A 22,903-nucleotide genomic window follows, 5' to 3' on the forward strand; every position below is an offset into this window, starting at 1 on the left:
AATATTATACACTATTTTTTATGGTAATCTATATTTATATAAGAAATTTTGTCTTTTTTTTTGTTTGTTTGCTGCCATTTAGGCAAATACAACTTTGCCCTCTTTGGTTAAACGAGCGGCTCCGGTGGCTACCAAACGCAAAGCCTTGGGAAAAGCATAATATTCTGCTTGATGTATGCGCTCACTTAGAGATTCTTCAGTATCACCGGGTAAAATTGGCACGGACGATTGTACTACTATGGCACCGGTATCAACACCCTTTTAAATAGAAAAAAATAAACAATTTTACAGATTATATAAAATTTACATTTAAAAAAAAATGTATTACCTCATCCACAAAATGCACTGTGCAGCCGGATTCCTTGTCTCCTGCTTCCAAAGCCTTTTTTTGTACATGCAATCCCGGGTGTTTGGGCAGTAGGGAGGGGTGTATATTTAATAATTTACCCTTCCATTGTTTAACAAACGATTCTGTTAGAATACGCATAAAACCAGCCAAACACACAATATCCACTTTAGCTTGTAGCAAATGTTTGGTCATTTCCGTATCAAATTCTTCTCTCGTTTTGAAATCTTTGTGATTGATAACCACACAAGGTATGCCGGCATTTTGTGCTCTTTCAACACCCTTAACATTGGCTTTATTGGATATTACCAAAACAATATCGGAATTAAGGCTTTGCGAAGAGTCTCGAGAGGCATTAATTAAAGCTTGCAAATTGGTGCCGGAACCGGAAATCAATACCGCCACACGTTTACGTGGTGCATTGATAACACGCTTGGCTTTATCTAAACATTTCTCAAAGTTATCCACTACTACCTGAGGAGCCGTTAATGATGGCCTTTGTTTAACCACGCCCACTTTAGAGGCACGTTCTGGGTATTGTATTAAATCCAAAACTTTTTGCTCATATTTAGGATCCACCACCAAAATCATACCCAAACCACAATTATAAGTTCTTTGCATTTCGGCAGCCTTAACATTACCCTCTTGGGCCAACCAAGCGAAAACGGGGGGTATAACAAACTGCTCAGCATTTAATTGTACCGCCAATTCTTTTCTCAAAACACGTGGTATATTCTCAGTCAAACCGCCACCAGTTATATGGGCCATGGCCTTTACCAAACCTTGCTCAATAAGAGGCTGTAAGGCTTTAACATAAATTTTGGTGGGCCTAAGGAATTCTTCGCCAAAAGTCAAACCACTGAAGGGAGCTATATCATTAAAGGTCACACCAGCCAGTTTCATAACAGCATGCACCAAACTAAAGCCATTGCTGTGTACCCCAGATGAGGGTAAACCAATGAGCACATCTCCCGGTTGTATTTTATCAGTATGAGGCAAAATGCGTTCATATTCTGCTATGCCCAAAGAAAAGCCTGCCAAATCATAAACATCTGACTTGTAAAGTAAAGGCACTTCTGTCAAATGAGACTCTATTAAACTGGCACCCGCTTGACGGGCACCCTCTACCACACCATCCACTATTTCTTCGGCTAATTCCTCCTTTAACTCACCACAGGCATAATAACTGGAGAAAGTAAAAGGTTCTGCACCATTACATAAAATATCATTGACACACATGGCCACCAAGTCTATGCCAACGGTAGAATTCCTACCGGTCTGCTGGGCTATCTTAATTTTGGTACCCACACCATCAGTGCCCATAATCAAAATGGGATCTTTAAAGGTTTTGGGTACCTCTGTCAAACGGCGGCCATTTTGCGCTATATGCAATTCCTCTCTCTGTTCTGAGTTAACAATAAGAGATCCTTGCAGATCATGGAAATTAGGTTCAAAAAGTTCATTATCTCCCAACGCACCATATTTGCTGGCATATTTCTCCAAGGCCTCTTCGAAATTCTTAACCTCAATTTGTGTTTTTTGAGGACAATTGGCAATTTTACGCTTGATGACACCCAATACTTTGGCACCTTTAATCGACTTCCATTCCGAGGAAGTTTTTGGCACCACCAACACCATACCGATGCCACAGTTCAGATTTTGTAGCAAGGATTCGGCAGTTAGTTTAAGCTTGCCAGCCAACCAAGCAAAAACTTCGGGTACTTTAAGATCACCAAAATCTAGGGATATTTCATATTTTGAGGGCAAAATACGGGCCACATCGGGTATTAAACCTGAGGTTATGTGAGCTATAGCTTTGACAAGTTTGGAGTTTAATAGCTGTAAAACTTCCAAAACATAAACTCGAGAAGGTTGAGCTAAATTGTGGCCTGGGAGAGAAAGAAAAAATATAAATCTATGTAAAACAATGATTTAGAAACCAAATTTCCGCTTACCCAAAGATTTAGTAACATCACCAAATTCAGACTTGTCTGTCAGATCTACACCCTGATTCTTTAAAGAGCTTAAGATTGCATTGAAACCACCACAATGTAAACCAGAGGAAGGCAAAGAAATCAACAAATCTCCCTCTTCGTATAACTCAAATTTGGGCAATTCAGAACCCTTTTCTACCAGACCCACACAATAACCAGCCACATCATATTTGCCCACTTCATAAACAGATGGCATTTCAGCGGTTTCACCACCTTTTGAAGAAAAGGACAAAATTAAAAATGTGATCTCTTTGGAATCACTCAACTAAACCACTACTCACCCACTAAAGCACATCTAGCATCACGACAACCTTCCGAAATACCCTTAACAATTTGAGCCGCCAAAGGCACATGTAATTTACCGCAAGCTATATAATCTAAAAAGGCCACCGGTTCAGCACCCGATTCTAAAATATCATTAGCACACATGGCAAATAAGTCATAACCCAAAGTCTCATATAATTCCTGACTCAAAGCCAACTGGATCTTAGAGCCCACCCCATTTGTGGCCTCACAGATAACAGGATTTTTATAAGATAACTATAAGAAAAGATAATTAAAAATGGAAAAACCTTACAGCAAAGAAATGGAATTACCTCATTCAACCTAAAGAGGCCACCAAAGCCACCCAAACCACCAATAACGCCGGGCCTTTGAGTACCACGCGATAAAGGTTTAATGCGTTGTACTAGATCATCGCCCGCATCTATGTCAACACCACTATCCTTGTAAGATAAAGAAGGTTGAGACGACTTTTGGCTGGTTACGTTACAAAAAGTGATAGAAAGAGAGAGTGAGAGAGAGAAAGAAAAATCATAAGAATTAACAAGTTATTAAGTAAGATTTTTAAAATTTTATTGATGTTTCTCAAACAGTTCATTATAATTACAATTTAAAGGCCTTTTCGGCTATGTCAGTGCGAAATTGGGCTCCAGCTCCCGAGAAGCTAATGCCCTGGCAGATTTTTGTGGCATCAGCAGCTGCTTGTTTTAAATTGGGGCGCAAAGTCACTGCAATTAAAACACGACCACCATTGGTCAAATATTGACCCTCCTTATTAACAGCTACACCACTGTGGAAAACAATTTGATCATTGGTATTTGGAGGAATACCTGTAAACCAAGAAAAGTTTAAGAAATTTAAAAAAGTGTTCCAAAAGACTAGCGCTTAAACTTACCCTCAATTACACATCCCTTGGTAGAAGTTTCCGGATAACCAGCACTGGCCATGATGACACCAACAGCACTAACATCCGAACGCCATTTCAAAGTAATCTCATGCAATTTGTTGTCACAACAGGCAGACATAACTTCATATAAATCTGATTCTAATAATGGCAAAACAACTTGGGTTTCTGGATCACCAAATCGACAATTATATTCTAAAGTTTTTGGACCCTCGGGGGTCAGCATAAGACCAGCATATAAGACACCTTTATAATCAATACCCTCCGCTTTCAGGCCATCTACAGCACGTTGCAAAACTTCCTTTTTAACCAAATCTAAAGCTTCTGAGGAAATCAAAGGGCAGGGACAATAGGCACCCATACCACCGGTATTGGGTCCCTGATCTTTTTCCAACAATCTTTTGTGATCTTGGGCGGGTAACATGGCTTGTACAGTATTGTTGTCAACAAAGGCCAATACAGATACTTCTTCTCCCGTTAAAAGTTCTTCTATAACTAAAGTTTCTCCCGCAGAACCATACTTTTTGGCACCCAAAATTTCATCTACCGCTTGACAGGCTTCCGCAGCATTAGCAGCCACCACAACACCCTTACCGGCAGCTAAACCAGCAGCTTTTACCACCAAGGCTTTATAGGGAGCACTGTGCACACAAACAAGTTATAAATTTTGTTATTTTAGTAAAATTTTTGTCTAAAACTTACTTTAAAATAAACTCCTTGGCCTTTTCACAGTCCACAAAAGTTTCATAGCGTGCAGTGGGTATTTTGTGTCTCAACATAAAATCTTTAGCCCATTTTTTATCAGCTTCGATTTGGGCACCCTGTTGACCGGGACCAAAGCAACGTATACCAGCTTTTTGCAAAACATCACCCAAACCTTGGGCCAAAGGATCTTCGGGACCGACGGCTACCAAATCAATTTTATTATCCTTGCACCATTTAGCAATGGCCTGTTAAAGAGAAAACATTTAAGATTTTTATTATTAATTTAGGAAATGTCTAGTCTATAGGTTGGTCTGGTCTACATTACAATCTATAGCCTAATAAAAAGTCTAGTCTATCGATCATTTTTTATCTACTTTTTATATCTCTATTAAATTTCAACTAATTTATTTTAATTACCAAATTTAGTCTGAATTTTTTGCTTTACTCTTAACCTATTTTATGTCAATGCTTAATTAGAGTTTTGAGTTGCGATATTACCAATATATTTTGCAGTAGCTTTCGTAACTACATTATGCATTTTAAATATTTTTATACCCTACACCACTATAGTGAGGTATACCGATCGATTCAGAATCATTTTTTGAGTCGATTAAGACATGTCCGTCCGTCTGTCCGGCTGGCTGTCTGGCTGTCCATGTAAACCTTGTGCGCAAGGTACAGGCCGCAATTTTCAAGATAATTTGATGAAATTTGGACCATGCATGTTTTTTTTTGCACAGGGACGAAGCCTATTGAAATCGGTCCATTATTTCACCTAGCCCCCATACAACTGTACCTCCCGATTTGAACTTTTTATGCCATAATTACGTCAAATGTTCTGCTATCTCTCTAAAAATTGGCACAAATAAGTTTTATATAAGTATAAATGATACTGCAGATTTTCGTAAGGATCGGCCTATATTTGACCCTAGCCCCCATACAAACCCCCCTTTAAAAACTGTCTTAAACGCCTAAAATTGACTTGTAACCATTTGTATCGCAATGCAACTCAACAAAACTAACTGTTATTTAAAAATATATCCTTTTCCCAAATTTACCGAGGATCGGCCCATATTTGACCTATATAAAGCCTTATTTAGAAATTTTAGTTTTTTTATCAATAAATTGCTTAAATATTTTGGAATTATGGTAATATTCAACATAAAAGTTTCTTTATAAAAAATAAAAATTTTTAAAATATACTCATGGTGTAGGGTGCTTATATGGTCGGCCATGCCCGACTATACTTTCCTACTTGTTTTTATTTGTATCTATTTTGTCTTTTTTTATCACCTCCTAAACTAAATAAACATTTACTGAAGATAATTAACAATATTTATCTATAATTTTTATCGATAACGATACATATTTAACTACCGCCATGCCATTTAATTTAACTTTATATCTATATATATTTTTTTTGGGAAGTTTGGCCAAAAAAAAATTAGTTCTGCATCATAAATTTGAAGTTGAATTTCCTTAAATTAATTTTGTGCAGTTGCGCTATAACGACTCACGATATATAATTTATTAGTTAAAGCATAAGTTTTTTTTTAAATTTTCTAGAATCATTCCTTAAGTTTTCAAGACAAATCTGAAATATAGGCAAGACTTTAGTCTGGATTATAGACAATACTTTAGCCTAGACTATAGGCAAGATTTAAGTCTGGACCATAGTCAAGATTATAGACTGGACTATAGAAAAATATATAGTCTAGACTGTAGAAAAGAGCATTTTCTGGTGTAAATATAGTCTGGTATATAGGCTAGACTATATATAGGCAATACCATATATATAGTCTGGAATATAATACAATATTCTTGGCCATATACAAAACTATAGTCTTGCCTATATTTTAGTCTAAACTATAGACCAGACTATGACCTGAATTAAAGACAAGACTATATTCTGGACTATATATATAGTCTGGACAATAGACAAAACTATAATCAGGACTGTAGATAAAACGATATTCTTGACTATACAAAAGACTTGACTATACGAAAGACTTTAGTCTGGACTATACATAAGTCTTTAGTCTGGACTATACACTAGATTAAAGTCTACACTATAGACAATACTATAACCCATATAGTCTGGACAATACACAAAACTATAATCTGGACTATGGATAAAACAATATTCTTGACTACACGCAAGTCTTTAGTCTGGACTATACACAAGACTATAGTATGCACTATAAGCTGGACTAGAGACAAGACTATATTCTGGACTATAAACAATATTATAATCTAGACTATACTATAGACTATAGTCTAGACTGTAGACAAGACTATCCTCTAGACTGTAGACTAGACTGTAGACAATACTGTAGTCCGAACTATAGACAATACTATAATCTGGACTATTTACAAGACTATAGTTTTGACTGTAGACAAAACTAAAGCCTAGACTCTAAATTTTTACAAAAGGCCACTTTTTTACAAGAAATCAATTTTTTCCCAAAAAAAATCGAATTTTCAATTGAATTTTTCAGAAAAATCCAAAACTTTTATTTTTTAGTAGTCTATTAGAGTGGGGGTTTTGAGCTGGCAATCAAATCCCAATTAATAATCAGATGAGTTAATCTAAAAATAAATTTAATCTCACTGTTTGTTATCAAAACAATGAAAAGAAGAAGATCGAGTTTTTTAGTTGGTAATCAAATGCCAATTAGTAATCAGATTAGTTAATCTAAAAATAAATATAATCTAATGTAATACCCTTTGATGTTTTTTAATGCTCGATTAATCTTTCAGTGTTGCCATACAAAACAAATGAAAACGTCACTGTTTGTTATCAAAATTGTAAATGTTATAAGAAACTTAAATTTAATAGAAAAAAATATATTGTGAAGTCCCTATAATTTATACTAATCGATAAATCAATCATTTTAATTTATTATATTAATTCTTTTTCATCAGCTGTTTTCATTTTTGCATTTCTTGCTCATTAATAATGAGCAAGAAATGTTTGCGCTTAAACTAGCAAACAAAATTAACTAATTGAGTATTCAAAAACAACTTTGGAGGATTAATTTTAATATAATCCCTTATCCTATACCTAAATATTGGCCCTAAGTTTAATAAGAAAATTACCGAAAACTTAAATTAAAAACATAAATTTTGTGTTTTGAAGTGTCTATAATTTGTACTTATCAAGAATTAAAACATTTTACTAAACTATATTAAATTTTTGGTATCAGCTGTTTACACTTTTGCATTTCTTGCTCAAGTTTAAACGAACTCCATTGGGCGCTTAAACTAGCAAAAAAATTAACTAATTGAGTACTCAAAAAAACTTTGGATAATAAGTTTTAATTAATCATTAATTCTTTCTTAAACTCTGTAGAAATTTTTATCATGCATAACTAAGTACGGGTTTTTCTGATAAAGATAATCTTCATTCTTTGGTTAAACCTGGTTTAATATATGTGTCGTGTTTTTCAGTAATCAGTAAAGTTATTTATTATCTTAATTTAACTGAATGCAATTGGTCAATTAAACCTAAGTTATAAGTGAGAACACACAATCAATAAAAACAATAAAATAAAGAATTCAGAAGAAGAATAAACTTAATATTTTAAGTAAATAGTAATTTTCTGATTTCATTTATCGATATTATTACTGTTTTAAATGTTTATTTATAATTTTTCTAAAATTTTACTTTTCACAAAAGTGATATTCGCAAAAAAACTAAACAGCTGTTGTTTATGTTATTGACTGAAAAGTTAGCAATACTAAGGGCGGGTTTTTTAGATAAAGATAATCTACATTATTTGTTCAAATTTAATTTAATACATGTTTTGTATTTTTCAGTAAACAGTAACTTATTATCTTAGTAGTATTATTATCTTAGTTTAACTGAGTGTAATTGACCAATTAAACCTAAGTTACAAGTGAGAAAACACAGCAAAAACAATAAAACAATGATTTCTTAAGAACAAAATCTTAATATTTTAAGTAAATTACAATTTTCTGTTTTGTTTTGTTTTATTTATTATTGTTTTAAATGTTTATTTAACATTTTATCACAATTTTTCATTTTACAAAAGTATTATTTGCAAAAAACAGCTGTCGATTGTTTATGTTTTCAAGTGAATAGTTGGCAATACTAACACAGTTATCTGAACTTAAATCCATAACTGCAAGACACAATCATCGGTTAAAGTCCGCCTAAATTTGTTTGGAGTTTAATCTAACAGCAAGTTAAACCTAGTTCAGAAACCCGCCCTGAGTATTCAAAAACAACTTTTAAAGATTAATTTTAAGTTAATCCCTAATCCTTCACCTAAAGATTGACCCTAAAATGTTAATTTAGCTAAGTTTCATATTTCCTTAAAAAAAAAGAGTAAAAAATATTCGTTTAAAAAGATCTTCTTTGAAAATCTAAATTTTTCAATACTCAATTTAAAGTAGAATTTATTTCAAAAAACCACATTCCTGAGAACCTAATAAATAGAATGAAGAAAAAAACAAAACAAATTATAGACATTAACATTGACATTGACACGGTGGGAAAAGGCATTTATCATCTCCAGAAAAAAATATATATGAATTTAAAAAAACAACAATTATGACGACAATCGCGATCAACATGATGATGAGACTGACTGCTAGCTAATACTTTCGCACAAGTTTGAATGTGTAGAGTCTGCTAAAAGTCTGACAGAGTTACTTACCATAAAGGGAATTTATGTATTACCGTTATGGTAGGAATTACAATCATAAAATGCGATTTATATGCAAATTTCTTTGGAAAAAAAGTTTAAAAAAATAAGTTAAACTTTAAAGCTATAAGAAATATCAACAAGTTTTGATAACAATTTACTTTTTAAGCAAAATTTTATATTATTTTTGTAGATTTCAAAAAAAGATTTTAGCAAAAATATTTATTGTAGCAAAAAAGACAAGACCTCCTACCCAAAATACAAAAAAAATATAGATTATAATTTATGGACAATAATAACTTTAATGGATGTTTTTGGGTTTTATAAAAACCATCAGAGTTAAGAATTTAAACAACAGTTTTGTCTTGAACATTGTAGAAGAAACAGCACAGAAATTTTATTATTTTAAACAAAATGAAAACTATCTTAGTAAGTGTTAAAATGTAAAAGACAAAAAAAATTAAATTAAAAATTTTAATAAAAAACCTTAAAACAAAATTATTAATTAACATATTTACATTTTTTTCTTCAACAAAAAGTGTTTAATTTTAGCAACCTCTTTGGCCTTAACCTCGGCTTATTCAGCACGTCCTCAGTTTTATAAACAACAGAGTAATAATTACAATGTTAACAAAAAATCTTATCAGCAACCAGCCGCTTCCACCAATAACTATCATAAGGCTAGTACTGTTTTATCTTCTTCCTCTTCCTCTTCCAGTGAAAAAGAATCTCAAATTTTACACAATGATATGGAAATGAAAGGTGATGGTACTTATCATTATGATTTCGAAACCTCCAATGGTATTAAACGTACCGAACAGGGTGCCGTTGATGGCACTATCCAAGGTTCCTCGTCTTATATTTCTCCCGAGGGTGTTGAAATTAAAACTACCTATGTAGCTGATGAAACTGGCTATCATCCAGTTGGTGATCATATACCTCAAATACCCGATTATATAGTACGTGCTTTGGAATACATACGTACACATCCCTACATCGAAAAGGACTATTATACGGGTGAGGTTAAGCAAACATCTTTTAGCAATAAAAAATCATTACCAATAGCCACTACTAAACGTAGTGCCTATAGCAACAACAATAACCAGAAGAAGGCCAGCAGCAACAACTCAAAATATAATTTCAGACATTAATTGTCGATATTAATTGATTTAAGAAATTATAAAATGTTTGTTTTGTAAATATGTTAATGTTATAAACTCCAAAAAAGTTAAATAAAATCTTCACAGTATTTAAACGAAATTCGTTAAAAAACGAAGTCATTTTGAATATAATTTATGAGACTTTAAGGTCGGGTTTTTAAGTTGACAATTAAATGTCAATTAATAATCAGATTAGTTAATCTAAAAATAAATTGATTCTGAGATTAAAAATTGCAGTGCTGCCATACAAAACAACTGAAAACGTCACTGTTTGTTATCAAAACAATGCATGTGTTATAAAAAAGAAGAAAAAGGTGTTCAATCAATATAAAATAATAATAAGACTAGACTAGACTTTGTACTAGACTATGGACTAGACTTTAGACTAGACTATAGACCAGACTTTAGACTATATGTTAGACTCTAGACTAGACTATAGAGTATAATTTGTTTAATCAATATAAAATAATAATAGGACTATAGACTAGACTACAGACTAACTTTAGACTAGACTAAAGACTAGACTATAGACCAGACTAACCTTAAATCAGAACTATATCCTAATCTATAGTGTGGATAAGACTACTGTTTGGACTATAATGTCCATAATTTAGACTATAATGTACTCTATAGTCTGGACTATAATGTTGACTATAGTCTGGAATATAATCTGGACTATAGTGCTGATAAAAGTCTAGACTATAGTGTTGACTATAGTCTAAAGTCTGGGATATTTTATGGATTCTAGTAAAGTGGACTATAGATAGACTATAGCATGGACTAAGGATAGTCTATAATGTGGACTATAGATTGTTTTTAGTGTGGACTATAAATAGCCAATAGTGTGGAATATAGACAGTCTATAGTGAGAACTATAGATGGTCACAAGGATTAACATCACAGATGTTCAATCAATATAAAATAATAATAAGACTAGACCATACTAGACTAGACTTTATACTATACTATAGACTAGACTTTAGACTAGACTATACATCAGACTTTAGACTAGACTCTAGACTAGACTATGAACTTGACTAAAAATTCTACTATAGACTAGACTATATACTAGACTCTAGACTAGAATATAGAGTAGAATTTGTTTAATCAATATAAAATAATAAGAGGACTATAGAATGGACTATAGACTAGACTTTAGACTAGACTATAGACTAGACTATAGACCAGACTACAGACTAGACTATAAATTAGACTATAGACTAAACTATAGTCTTCTATATAATCCAGACTATAGTCTTGTATAAACATATGTATATAGTCTGTACTTTCGACAAGGATAAAGCCTGGAATTAAGACAATTAAGTCTGCGCTATAGATTATACTACAGTATGGACTATATACTAGGTTATAGTCTGCCTATAGACTAGACTATAGATAGAACTAAGAAAATTAAAATTTTTTCTAAAAATTATAAACATTTGTAAATAAAATTGGATTTTTCGTCTAATTTCTGAACTGCTTCCAAAATTTACACTTTAATACTGAAATTTTACCTAAAATTCGATACTTCTGATTTTTAGACTATAACTATAGACTAGACTACGAATAATTGTGTGCCGTTTTGTCGAAAAAGTATTGACAGTGTTATGATCCTCCCTAGCTTATTCCGTTGAAACCATATTGCTTCTTCAACAGACAGACGGACGAAGATGTCCAGTTTTTCTTGCCCCTATTTCCTCAATTTTTGGTTATTTTGCTACGATATATTAACATTTTTTTTGTTTAACGATAACCAGTGTTTAAAATAACGCTCCTTGTAAAAGAGATCAGTAATCTACATAATATAAATTTTTCTACGACTTTATATTAAATAAGAATGACAAAACAAATATCTTTTGATGATGGATATAGTCCGTGGAGTTAAAGGCCTCTTACTTAATTTCTTATAAAATTTTAAATTTTTCCTAAATTTTGGAAATCAAATAAAACGGAATCAAATATTTAACTTCTAAATGTGAATACATTTTTGAAAATTGACTATTATTTAGAACATTCTGAATCTGCGATCTAATACTCTTACTGTGAATACCCTTAATATGCTTTTTAAAATTAACGTCAACTACTGATCTTGAAAGGTTTCTGTCTTTGCTAAGTAAACAAACTTTTTACTCACTAGTACACTAATATTATTATTAATTTCCCAGCAGTTCGACAAAGAGTCAATGCATACGAAAAAGACTGTAATTTCCACTAATAGTTACCCACCTGGATGATCGTAATTCGTATGTTTTGGGTCATTCGTCACGAATGTACCCTTTGTAATCTAGAATGATGACAGTGTCACTTTAGTTTCCCCTTTGTAAGCGGGAGCGGAGACAGTCGTCTCTTTACTGTCCTCAAGTAACCTAGAGATTATACTCTTAAAAGTTGTTTTTTGTTGTACTTTCGAAAGTTGTTATTTACCCATCTTTTGGAGAAATAATTATTACTTTCTACTAATATGCCACCATCTGGTTGACACAGATTTATAACTTTTAGGTCAATCGTCACATTATTGTCTCATAGTATTCTGGAAAGTAGACACTTGAAATTTTTAAATTTTAGTTCCATTAATATCTCACCACCTGGCAGACTCCAATTCGCATGATTTTGGTCTTTCGTCACAAATAAACTCTTTGTAATCAAGAATGAAGACAGTCGTCACTTTAGTGTCCCCTTTGTAAGCGAGAGCGGAGGCAATCGTCTCTTTACTGTCTCTTTGTAGGGTTTACAGTGACGATTGACTTCCTCGTAGGACAAGCCCATGTTAAAATGGTCGGTCACCTGGGTAGTCAGGTGGCTAGGGGCCACCACAAGTGGTAGGTTAAGTGGTTAGTTCGGGACTGTCTCGTCGAACTGCTGGGTTATTTTGGTGTTAAATATTAATGTTTATTTGTTTTTCTAATTTATAAAAAGTTTATAAAATTCGTTTAAGCCTTTCACTAAAAAAATTTAAATTGTAAAATTGTTTTCCCAACTTATATAAACAAGCATTCGTTTTTTAATTAAAAAATTACTTAAAAAGTGTAAATTTGTTTCAAAATTTATTGCAGTAATTTTTTTAATTAAATATTTTTGTTTAATAACAAACACAATTCTAATATAAATTTTATCATAAAATCATTAAAAGTCAATAAAACCAAAAAAATTGTTTGACCTTCAAGTAAAAAACACCGGGTTGAGAGAGAGAATCTGGCGGAATATAAAATTTTGGATTTTTTTGTTTTTGTTTTACTCATTAAACTGTTGCCTACAAACATATGAAACACATGTGATATGAACAGTAAGTAATTTTTTGCGTTTTTTTTTTTTCTTCAGATAATAAACACTGAACAAACCGGTTTAAGTTCAATATTATTTTCTTTATAAGAAAACCACAATACAAAAACTAGTTTCTTTATTTTTGTTTAAATAATTTTACTTTTATTTTTTCCCAGCTTACCTCGAAATCTTTAACATTCACACCCTTAAGATTTTCACATTTTTCCAATTGTTCAATGCCAAAACTGCCGGGCAAAGCAAATACTTTGGACACTTGCGAACTTTGCGACAATTTCCAACAAATGGCATGTTCGCGTCCACCACTGCCTATAACCAACAATTGTTTACCCTTGGAAGGCATATTTTTTGTTTTATTATTATTTTTTTTAATTTATATTTGCAAACAATTTAGATTATTCTGTAATTTTTTTCACTTTTTCTTTTAGTTTTCGAGTGTTTCGTTCTAAAATAAATCCCACGTGCTTATCGTTTCTGATACGTTAGATACACGTTTTCTTAGTAGACTAAAGGCCTTTTTTATTTTATGTTTTTTTTTAGCGCGAGAGTACCAGTTTGAGCAATGCTCAAATTCCTACTAAATTTATAAAATGAAAAAATATATATTTCTAAGGGAACCGATTAAACGGCCGTTGTTATTAATAATGCCACCAAAACATTAAAAACCCATTGCTTTTTATGTCTGGAGCATGGAGTTGTTAGTGTAAAAAACAACAACAACAAATAATAAAATCAACTGATAATGCTAGAGATGGGTAAATGATCGTGTGTGTGTGCAAGTGTTATTCTCTGTGGATTTTAGTCTGGACGGTAGTTTAGTTTTGACCATATTCTGGACTATAGTCTGTAATCTGGATTATAGCCTAACCTTAAATCAGAACTATAGCCTAATCTATAGTGTGGATAAGACTACTGTTTGGACTATAATGTCCATAATTTAGACTATAATGTACTCTATAGTCTGGACTAGGTATAATGTTGACTATAGTCTGGAATATAATCTGGACTATAGTGCTGACAAAAGACTGGACTATATTGTTGTCTATAGTCTAAAATCTGGTCTATATTATGTATTCTAGTAAAGTGGACTATGTATAGTCTATAATGTGGACTATAGATTGTCTATAGTGTGGACTATAGATTGTCTATAGTGTGGACTATAGATAGTCAATAGTGTGGAATATAAATCGTCTATAGTGTGGACTGTAGATAGTCTATAATCTGGACTACAGATAATCTATAATCTGGACTATAGATAGTCTATAGTCCGGACTATAGATAGTCTATAGTCTGGACTATAGATAGTCTATAGTTTGGACTATAGATAGTCTATAGTCTGCACTATAGATAGTCTATAGCCTGGACTATAGATAGTCTATAGTCCGGACTATAGACTATCTATAGTCCTGAATATAGATAGTTTATAGTCTGCACTATAGATAGTCTATAGTTTGCACTGTAGATAGTCTTTAGTCTGGGCTATAGATTGTCTATAGTCTGGGCTAAAGATTGTCTATAGTCTGCACTGTAGATAGTCTCTAGTCTGCACTATAGATAGTCTATAGTCTGCACTATAGATAGTCTATAGTCTGGACTATACATAGTCTTTAGTATGGGCTATAGATTGTCTATAGTCTGGACTATAGATTGTCTATAGTCTGAACTATAGTATAGTATTTAATATATAATTTAATCTGTTTACAGTCTGGACTATAGTCAAGTCCAAAGTTCAGTTTATTGTCTAGACTATAGTATAGTGAAGACTATAGTATAGCTTGTAGTCTGCACTATAGTGTAGTATATAGTCTGAACTATATTCTAGTATGAACTATATTATAGTATGAACTATATTCTAGTATGAACTATATTCTAGTCAAGTCATGACTAGTTTTTGTTTAACAACATGTTTATTAGTCCAAAGTATAAGTACCTAACCCTATTCTTCATTTCACTTAAATTTCCCATAAAGTGGCACACACTTTATCATCTCTGAAACAATAAGCACAAGCAAAACTGCTGTTACTGAGCAGACGTGATCTTGTTTTTTGAAGTAAATTTGCTCATATACAAATTTTTTTAATATATAATTTGGTTTTTGCCAAAATGCGTTAAAATTATACAAAAATAAAAACGAAATTCTCTCTGTTTATTTTGACAAATATTCGGAGAGAACTTAACTACAATAAAACTACACAAACAAACCCGAAAAAAAGAGGCCTATGAAATTTGAAAAACGAGTACTCGTTTATTAGTTAAATGCTAATTAGACTCTTTTGAATTAAAGAAAAATCGTTCAAATATGATTTATTACTAAAATATATGTATTTGTTTGTCATTTAATTGATAAAATATATAAAAAATAATTTAACTTTTAAACATTTTTCTTTAATTTACATTTCATTAAAAACAAATATATTTTTGCTATAATTTAATCGAAATTTAAAAAATAAAATGTCTGTTTTTTTTTATTTGTAAATATGTTTTTTTTTTCGAATTGATAACCTTTTACTACGTTGATTGGGGGTAAATGAGATATTTGTGTGCTGTTAATCATTATTTTGTTGTTATTCGCCATTATGCCAATAAATATAGTCTATTGAATGCAATACCGTTAAAATAAAAGATGTTGATAATTTTTTGTAAAAACAAAAAAAAAATATTGAAATTTTAATAAAATAATTAAAAATGATGAAATTTTACAAACAAAAACATGCTTATTAAGGATAGTTTCAAATTTAAGTGTATTTAAATGAAACCATTTAATCACCAACAATATCAAAATGATCGATCTTGATCGTACCATTTGTGAATATTAATTCAAAATTGTTTTCTTAATAATCCATATCCATTATATTATAAAAATATTACATTAACGTCACTTTTTAATTTCAACTTAACACCTTGTAACGGTTTCAGAAACAGTTCTGGAGACTTCTATATAGTCTGGACTATGGATAGTCTATAGTCTGGACTATAGATAGTCTATAGTCTGGACTATAGATAGTCTATAGTCTGGACTATAGATAGTCTATAGTCTGGACTATAGATAGTCTATAGTCTGGACTATAGATAGTCTATAGTCTGGACTATAGATAGTCTATAGTATGGACTATAGATATATATGCAATAAGTAGTCTAGACTATAGATAGTCTATAGTCTGGACTATAGATAGTCTATAGTCTATAGACTATAGATAGTCTATAGTCTATAGACAGTCTATAGTCCACACTATAGAGTTCAGAATTACTTTACCTTATAGCAATTGAAAGATAAACATATTTTTTTTAATTTTTTTATATATTTTGTTGTATAAGTATAATTATTTATAATCATAAAATTTGTTTTTGTTTTAAATCATTTAAATACAATATTTTTTTTTAGTTTACAAGACAAACATAATTTAATGGTTTTTGTGTGGTTTTAAAAATTTAATACAAAAAAATATTGTTTCTATTTTCAAATTTATGATTTGAACTGTAGCCCAAAAAGAAAAAAACGAGTAAAGTATAATTAGAAAAAATATCAAACAATTATAAATTTGTTTAAGGTAATATTAAAAAAAAATAATATGATCAATGTAATGTAAAAGAAAAACAAAATAGCAATAAAGTTAAATCAATTAAGTAAAGAATAAGGGAAAAAAGAAAAAGTTATAGCAGACAACTTAAATTTAAGAAGTTAAAAAATAGAAAAAGTAAAAATCTTTGTTATTAGATGACTACCAATAAACTTAACTTAAACGATTAGAAAGAAGTTCTTTTTAGTGAAAAAATAAATCGAAAAAATGTTTCGAGTGAAAAAAGAAACTAAAAACGCGGCAGCATTAACAAGAAACATAGAAATATTACAGTTTTTTTTTCGTTTTAATTTAGCAATGATGGATAGTTGGTGTTGGCATTGTTACAGCTGTTGACAACGCGTTACCGACGCATTTGAAAACCAGTAGTACCATCTGGACCCCGAGGCAAACGTAATATCGTTTCATTTTGTGGCTGTCTTAAAGACGTAGAAGAAACACTGCCACCCACAACTGGAGACCAAGTTTGTTGCTGTTGCTGCTGCTGTTGTTGGACTTTATGTTGCTGTTGTGGTGATTTTTGATGATATTGTTGATATTTCAAATGTTGCTGCTGCTGTTGGGGAGTTTGTGGTGCAGCCTGATATTGGGCTGGTTGACCTATAGCACCCATAGGACCTAAACCCAACAAGGGATTCATATTGTATGTGCGATTGTTGTTGTAGGCAGGTGATTGTGGCTGTTGTGGTTGCTGCTGCTGCTGATTGTAATAATAATTTTGTTGCTGTTGCTGCTGTTGATGAAAATTTTGTTGATATTGTTGTTGTTGTTGCTGCTGTTGTTGTTGTTGTAATTGTTGATTGTAGTGATTGTTATATTGATTTGCAGCACCTGTTGTTTTTGGCGTATTGATTTTTGTTGTAACCATTATATTCGTTAAAGTGTTATTGCTTAGTGCTGCTGCAGTTACAGTAGGAGTGGTTGGTGTTGAATTAGTGCTATTGCTGGTTACCGATGTTGTGGTAGCTGTTGTAGCTCTTTAAAATAAATGGTGAAAAGAAACAATTATTATTAGATGAGAATTTGGTGAATTAATTTTTGGGAAAATTTTAATTATTTTCGGTAAGTAAAACTATAGTAAAGAATTTTGGTAAGAGAATTGCAAGAACGATTTTTGGTGTAATTTGTTAAAAAAAATAAACTTACTTTTGTTCATCATCTTCCGGATTCTTAGCTGAACCCAATATTCTAAGTCTTGCTTCGGCATATTCTTGTTCTCTTTGCTGCAATGTTTTTATTGGCTGCTTGGGACGAATACCATTATTACGGGGTTCCGTAGATTGTGTTGGCCTTCTAAGAATTTTTACCGTTTGATTAGCTATGGGTGCTGTATAATTGGCAGATTGATATTCATCCTGCGGCTTGTGTAAAACCATCATAACGGGTTGAAAACTGGCCGCCATATCATCCAAAGGTGATTTGGTTGTTTGTTGGGACGTCGTATTCGAGTCCTGAGTAGTAGTAGTAGAGTTAGTTGAACGTTGCAACAACTTCATTTGTATGGGTCTAGTTGAAGACGTAGTGGTTGTTGATGAAATTAAGGCAGACGTGGATATGGCTGTAGTAGATTGAGTATGAAAACTTTTTGTTATACTTTCAGTAGCTGCAGAAGAAGCTGACGAGGTTTTTAAATTTTGTAACTAAGAAAAATACAGAAAAATTAGTTGTCACATAAGACAAAGTCAACAAATAGATTTGCTACTTACCCCTGCTTCATCAATTTCTTCCCAATTGTCTAGCACATCGTCACCATTGGACATGGCCTTTAGCTGTAAACCTCGGCTTAATTTGAACTTAATCAAATATCCGCCACAAAATTCTTTTTAACAACTTTTAATTGTTAAAGTTGTGTTTTCCAAAAGATTTTTGTTTCTCCTTAATGTATTAAAAAAAATATCCACAAAATTTTCTCAATCTTTAACAAACTGAGAATTTTGCTTCCACTTTCTTTTCTTTCAAAGCCCTTCCATATGTTGTTTTAGTTGTAATATAATGGGACCGGCCACTTTTTTATAACACTTATAAGTTCACCTGACTGTGGTGCCACAACGATAGCAATTGTTGCTGTTGTTGTGATTATTCCTATTATTATTACTACTGAGGCTCAGGGCTGTCAACGTCTCTGCTACCGTCGCTTGTTTTGCTGAAACTGCTTTAACTTTTTCTTCGCTTTTTTTTTCTTTCGCCCAGCCTTCGTTTTGGTAATTTTTTTCTTCTTCATGCAATAATCGAGCCAGCGTTGCAATATTTCTTTATTTTATTTGTCTTAACTGTTATTGAGTTTTATAACTTTTTATCGATTATTTTTCTTAACAATTTTCTCTTTTAATATTATTAAATTATTATATAGAATTTGCGTAATTTTAAATTTTGTGTTGAAAAGAAAATTTTTACACTTCCTAATGAAAAAAAGAATTTCTCTGCTCCTCTGCGTTAAAAAAGAAAATGTGTGATGACAAATTCGCTGTATTTCTCGCTCTCTCTGTCTTATTTATTTTCTGACAGTTCCCCTCGTGTTTCGTAACAGAGTTGTTAAAATGTTAATACAGGGAAAGGGATGCCACTTTAATAAAAGTTATGCTTTAATCAAATATTTATTTTTAAAAGTTTTATCAGCTAATAAATTTATTTTAATTTAGTTTTAACTTTAGAAAATATTTCAATCTGTATTTTACATTAAGTTAAAAAAATAACACCCATATGTAGCAAAAATTTAAAAATTCACGTGGCAACTAAGTTATGATTAATTCCCCCTTTTGTTTATATTAGGACTTCTGGCATCTCCATCAATTCCCATACAGAGTTGTTTTTTTTAAATTATTTACTTCTCCACCCTTTCGTAAAAGCAAAAACCAACAGCTGTTTAATTTGTCAATTTTTTATTATTATTCTTACCTTGAATGTGTCATTAATTAAAGTGCAACTGCTTTTAATTGGCAGTATATAGTAGTAATTTTTTTAATAAAATTTTTAACAAAAATAAAGCAACCAACGCAGTTAACAAAAATTTGTTATAAACAAATTGCTAACAATTAAAACAGCAATGGACTTTACCTCGTTTGCCAAACCCAGCAAGGCTGATAGTGGTGTCGCCGATTCTGCAAAAACTCCTGAAGAATTACACTTTTGGAAACATGTCGAATATATTGAAAATCATGGTAAAGATCAGGATGATTATGAATATTGTATGACCGAATTTCTACGCATGTCTGGCATCTATTGGGGTGTCACCGCTTTGGATATTATGAATCAATTGGAGCGCCTTGACCGGCCGTCTATAATTGAGTTTATCAAACGTTGCCAGTGTCCGACGACAGGTGGTTTTGCACCATGTGAAGGTCATGACCCCCATATATTATATACTTTATCTGCAGTGCAGATATTGTGTATTTACGATGCCCTACAGGAGATAGACTGTGAGGCGGTGGTGAAATATGTGGTGTCTTTGCAGCAAATAGATGGCAGTTTCTTTGGTGATCGTTGGGGTGAGGTGGATACACGTTTCTCCTTCTGTGCCGTGGCCATATTGACATTATTGAAAAAGGATTTAGCCACCAGCATTGATGTGGAAAAGGCCGTACAATTTGTTATGTTGTGTTGCAATCAAACTGATGGTGGTTTTGGTTCTAAGCCAGGGGCAGAATCTCATGCTGGTAAGTGTATTGTTGTACGGGTTTTGCAGTAAACTTGTTACATATTGTTTTAATTCTAGGTCTTATTTATTGTTGTGTGGGTTTTTTGTCTTTAACCCAACGTTTACATCTCTTGGATGTGGATAAATTGGGCTGGTGGTTGTGTGAGCGTCAATTGCCTTCTGGTGGCCTTAATGGTAGACCTGAAAAACTGCCTGATGTCTGCTATTCCTGGTGGGTTTTAGCTTCGCTTACCATAATGGGACGTCTACATTGGATAAGTGCCGAAAAGTTGAAACAATTTATACTCTCCTGTCAAGACAACGAAACTGGTGGTTTTGCTGATCGTACTGGAAATTTACCTGATATTTTCCATACTCTATTTGGCATAGGAGCGCTTTCTTTATTGGGCTTTGATGGCCTCAAACCCATTAATCCCACACTCTGTATGCCTCAATATGTTATGGATCGCTTGGATATTAAGCCTCAAATATTAGAAAGACCTTAAATCCTGCAGCTAGCAGCCACTGGGTGCTGAAGTTGTAAACGCACGATTTTATCATTGAAAAGACGAAAGCTTTATGTAGGCCAAGAAAGCATAAAATAACTCTCTATCTCTCTATTAACTTTCTTCCAAACACGTTTTCTCTAACTAAGTGCACCATCTCTACACTCTACATAAATTTCAAAGTCTACGAAAAGGAAAGCCGAAACTTTAACTTTAAACAATTTGCATTTGTAATTTCTTAAACAGGCACTATTTTTATATAAAAAAACCAACTCATTCTTAACTATTTTTTATTAAATACAAGAAAATTGTTTTATTAATATTTATTTTTCAACTAATTTATATTTTTTCCTTTTTTTAATATCTCAACAGTTCTAGTAAAATTATTATTGTATTTTTTTATAAATATATAAATATTATAATATAAAAAGAAATATTAGCTTTATTATTTTTGCATAACAGAAAATCAGAGTTATTTAAATTATTTATAAAACTATTGAAGACAAAACTGAAAAACAAAGAAAAATATATATAAAAAATCATTTTTAATAAAATTGTGTATTTGTTTTATAAAGGGCAATATTTTTATTAATATTGAAACTTAAATAAATTTCCCTTAAAAGGAAATTTATCATTTAAGATGACATTTTACAAAATTTGTTTTACTTCATTTATGTATTCCATTTTAAACAAAATTAACCCAAAATTATGAATTTCTATACACAAACAAAATTTCCCTCAAAGGGAAATTTTTCAAATAAGGGGAAATTTTACAAAATTTTTCTTATTTGGTTAATTTATTCCATTTTAAACAAAATTTACCCAAAATTTTGAATTTCTATACAAAAAACAAAAATTTCCCTTAAAGGGAAATTTTTCGAACAAGGGGAAATTTTACAAACTATGATTTATTTCGTCTATTTATTCCATTTTAAATAAAATTAACCTAAAGGAAGGAATTTCTATACACAAACAAAAATTTCCCTTAAAGGGAAATTTTTCGAACAAAGGGAAATTTTACAAAATCAGTTATATTTCGTTTATGTATTCCATTTTAAACAAAGTTTACCTAAAATTTTGAATTTCTATACAAAAAGAAAAATTTTCCTTAAAGGGAAATTTTTCGAACAAAGGGAAATTTCACAAAATCAGTTATATTTCGTTTTTTACTTAATTTCAAACAAAATTAACCCAAAATTAGAAATTTCTTTACAAAAACAAAAATTTCCCTTGAAGGGAAATTTTTCGAACAAGGGGAAATTTTACAAAATTTGTTTTATTCCCTTTATTTACTCTATTTTAAACAAAATTATCCCAAAAGTATCGATTTCTATGCAAAAACAAAAATTTCCCTTAAAAGGAAATTTATCGAACAAGGGAATATTTTACAAAATCAGTTATATTTCGTTTATTCATTCCATTTTAAACAAAATTAACCCAAAAATATGAAATTTTATACAAGAACAAAAATTTCCCTTAAAGGGAAATTTTTCGAACAAGGGGAAATTTTACAAAATCAGTTATATTTCGTTTTTTCACTTCATTTTAAACAAAATTAACCCAAAATTCTGAATTTCTATACAAAAACAAAAATTTCCCTTAAAGGGAAATTTTTCGAACAAGAGGAAATTTTACAAAATCAGTTATATTTCGTTTATTTATTCCATTTTAAACAAAGTTTACCCAAAATTTTGAATTTCTATACAAAAACAATAATTTCCCTTAAAGGGAAATTTATCGAACAAGGGGAAATTTTACAAAATCAATTATATTTCGTTTATTTATTTCATTTTAAACAAAATTAACATAAAGATATGTATTTCTATGCAAAAACAAAAATTTCCC

At 31.5% G+C, this 22,903-nt stretch overlaps 4 protein-coding genes across 4 annotated transcripts; 2 read left to right on the forward strand and 2 right to left on the reverse strand.

Moving 5' to 3' along the window:
- Nucleotides 1–63: 63 nt before the first annotated feature.
- On the reverse strand, nucleotides 64–13,984 carry LOC111687291 (trifunctional purine biosynthetic protein adenosine-3). Its single transcript, XM_023449722.2, has 9 exons — nucleotides 13,504–13,984; nucleotides 4,229–4,476; nucleotides 3,518–4,167; nucleotides 3,230–3,452; nucleotides 2,937–3,099; nucleotides 2,622–2,880; nucleotides 2,302–2,553; nucleotides 329–2,235; nucleotides 64–258 (listed from the first exon to the last, which is right to left on the reverse strand). The coding sequence occupies exons 1-9, from the start codon at nucleotides 13,681–13,683 to the stop codon at nucleotides 79–81; spliced, it is 4,062 nt and encodes a 1,353-aa protein (XP_023305490.2). The 5' UTR covers nucleotides 13,684–13,984; the 3' UTR covers nucleotides 64–78.
- On the forward strand, nucleotides 9,228–10,161 carry LOC111687293 (pupal cuticle protein). The gene is made up of 2 exons (XM_023449724.2): nucleotides 9,228–9,330; nucleotides 9,441–10,161. The coding sequence occupies exons 1-2, from the start codon at nucleotides 9,316–9,318 to the stop codon at nucleotides 10,050–10,052; spliced, it is 627 nt and encodes a 208-aa protein (XP_023305492.2). The 5' UTR covers nucleotides 9,228–9,315; the 3' UTR covers nucleotides 10,053–10,161.
- Nucleotides 13,985–16,927: 2,943 nt separating the features above from the next.
- On the reverse strand, nucleotides 16,928–19,285 carry LOC111687284 (ras-interacting protein RIP3). Its single transcript, XM_023449715.2, has 3 exons — nucleotides 18,625–19,285; nucleotides 18,065–18,558; nucleotides 16,928–17,895 (listed from the first exon to the last, which is right to left on the reverse strand). Exons 1-3 carry the CDS (start codon nucleotides 18,676–18,678, stop codon nucleotides 17,262–17,264), a joined length of 1,182 nt encoding a protein of 393 aa, XP_023305483.2. The 5' UTR covers nucleotides 18,679–19,285; the 3' UTR covers nucleotides 16,928–17,261.
- A 510-nt stretch (nucleotides 19,286–19,795) lies between these two features.
- On the forward strand, nucleotides 19,796–21,246 carry LOC111687288 (geranylgeranyl transferase type-2 subunit beta). Its single transcript, XM_023449718.2, has 2 exons — nucleotides 19,796–20,571; nucleotides 20,631–21,246. The coding sequence occupies exons 1-2, from the start codon at nucleotides 19,962–19,964 to the stop codon at nucleotides 21,056–21,058; spliced, it is 1,038 nt and encodes a 345-aa protein (XP_023305486.2). The 5' UTR covers nucleotides 19,796–19,961; the 3' UTR covers nucleotides 21,059–21,246.
- Nucleotides 21,247–22,903: the final 1,657 nt, after the last annotated feature.

Source organism: Lucilia cuprina, chromosome 2 (assembly GCF_022045245.1).
Source record: "Lucilia cuprina isolate Lc7/37 chromosome 2, ASM2204524v1, whole genome shotgun sequence".
NCBI classification, from domain to species: domain Eukaryota; kingdom Metazoa; phylum Arthropoda; class Insecta; order Diptera; family Calliphoridae; genus Lucilia; species Lucilia cuprina.

What these genes read in the sequence shown, in the direction of transcription:
- LOC111687288 (XM_023449718.2), top strand. Translation starts at nt 19,962, where the DNA reads ATGGACTTTACCTCGTTTGCCAAACCCAGCAAGGCTGATAGTGGTGTC. An exon ending in AGGGGCAGAATCTCATGCTG is followed by an intron (nt 20,572 to 20,630) that starts GTAAGTGTATTG and finishes TTTTAATTCTAG; the next exon opens with GTCTTATTTATTGTTGTGTG.
- LOC111687291 (XM_023449722.2), bottom strand. Translation starts at nt 13,683, where the DNA reads ATGCCTTCCAAGGGTAAACAATTGTTGGTTATAGGCAGTGGTGGACGC. An exon ending in TGAATGTTAAAGATTTCGAG is followed by an intron (nt 4,477 to 13,503) that starts GTAAGCTGGGAA and finishes TCTCTTTAACAG; the next exon opens with GCCATTGCTAAATGGTGCAA. An exon ending in GCCGAAAAGGCCTTTAAATT is followed by an intron (nt 3,100 to 3,229) that starts GTAATTATAATG and finishes TAACGTAACCAG; the next exon opens with CCAAAAGTCGTCTCAACCTT.
- LOC111687284 (XM_023449715.2), bottom strand. Translation starts at nt 18,678, where the DNA reads ATGTCCAATGGTGACGATGTGCTAGACAATTGGGAAGAAATTGATGAA. An exon ending in AAGAAATTGATGAAGCAGGG is followed by an intron (nt 18,559 to 18,624) that starts GTAAGTAGCAAA and finishes TATTTTTCTTAG; the next exon opens with TTACAAAATTTAAAAACCTC. An exon ending in CCGGAAGATGATGAACAAAA is followed by an intron (nt 17,896 to 18,064) that starts GTAAGTTTATTT and finishes TTTATTTTAAAG; the next exon opens with AGCTACAACAGCTACCACAA.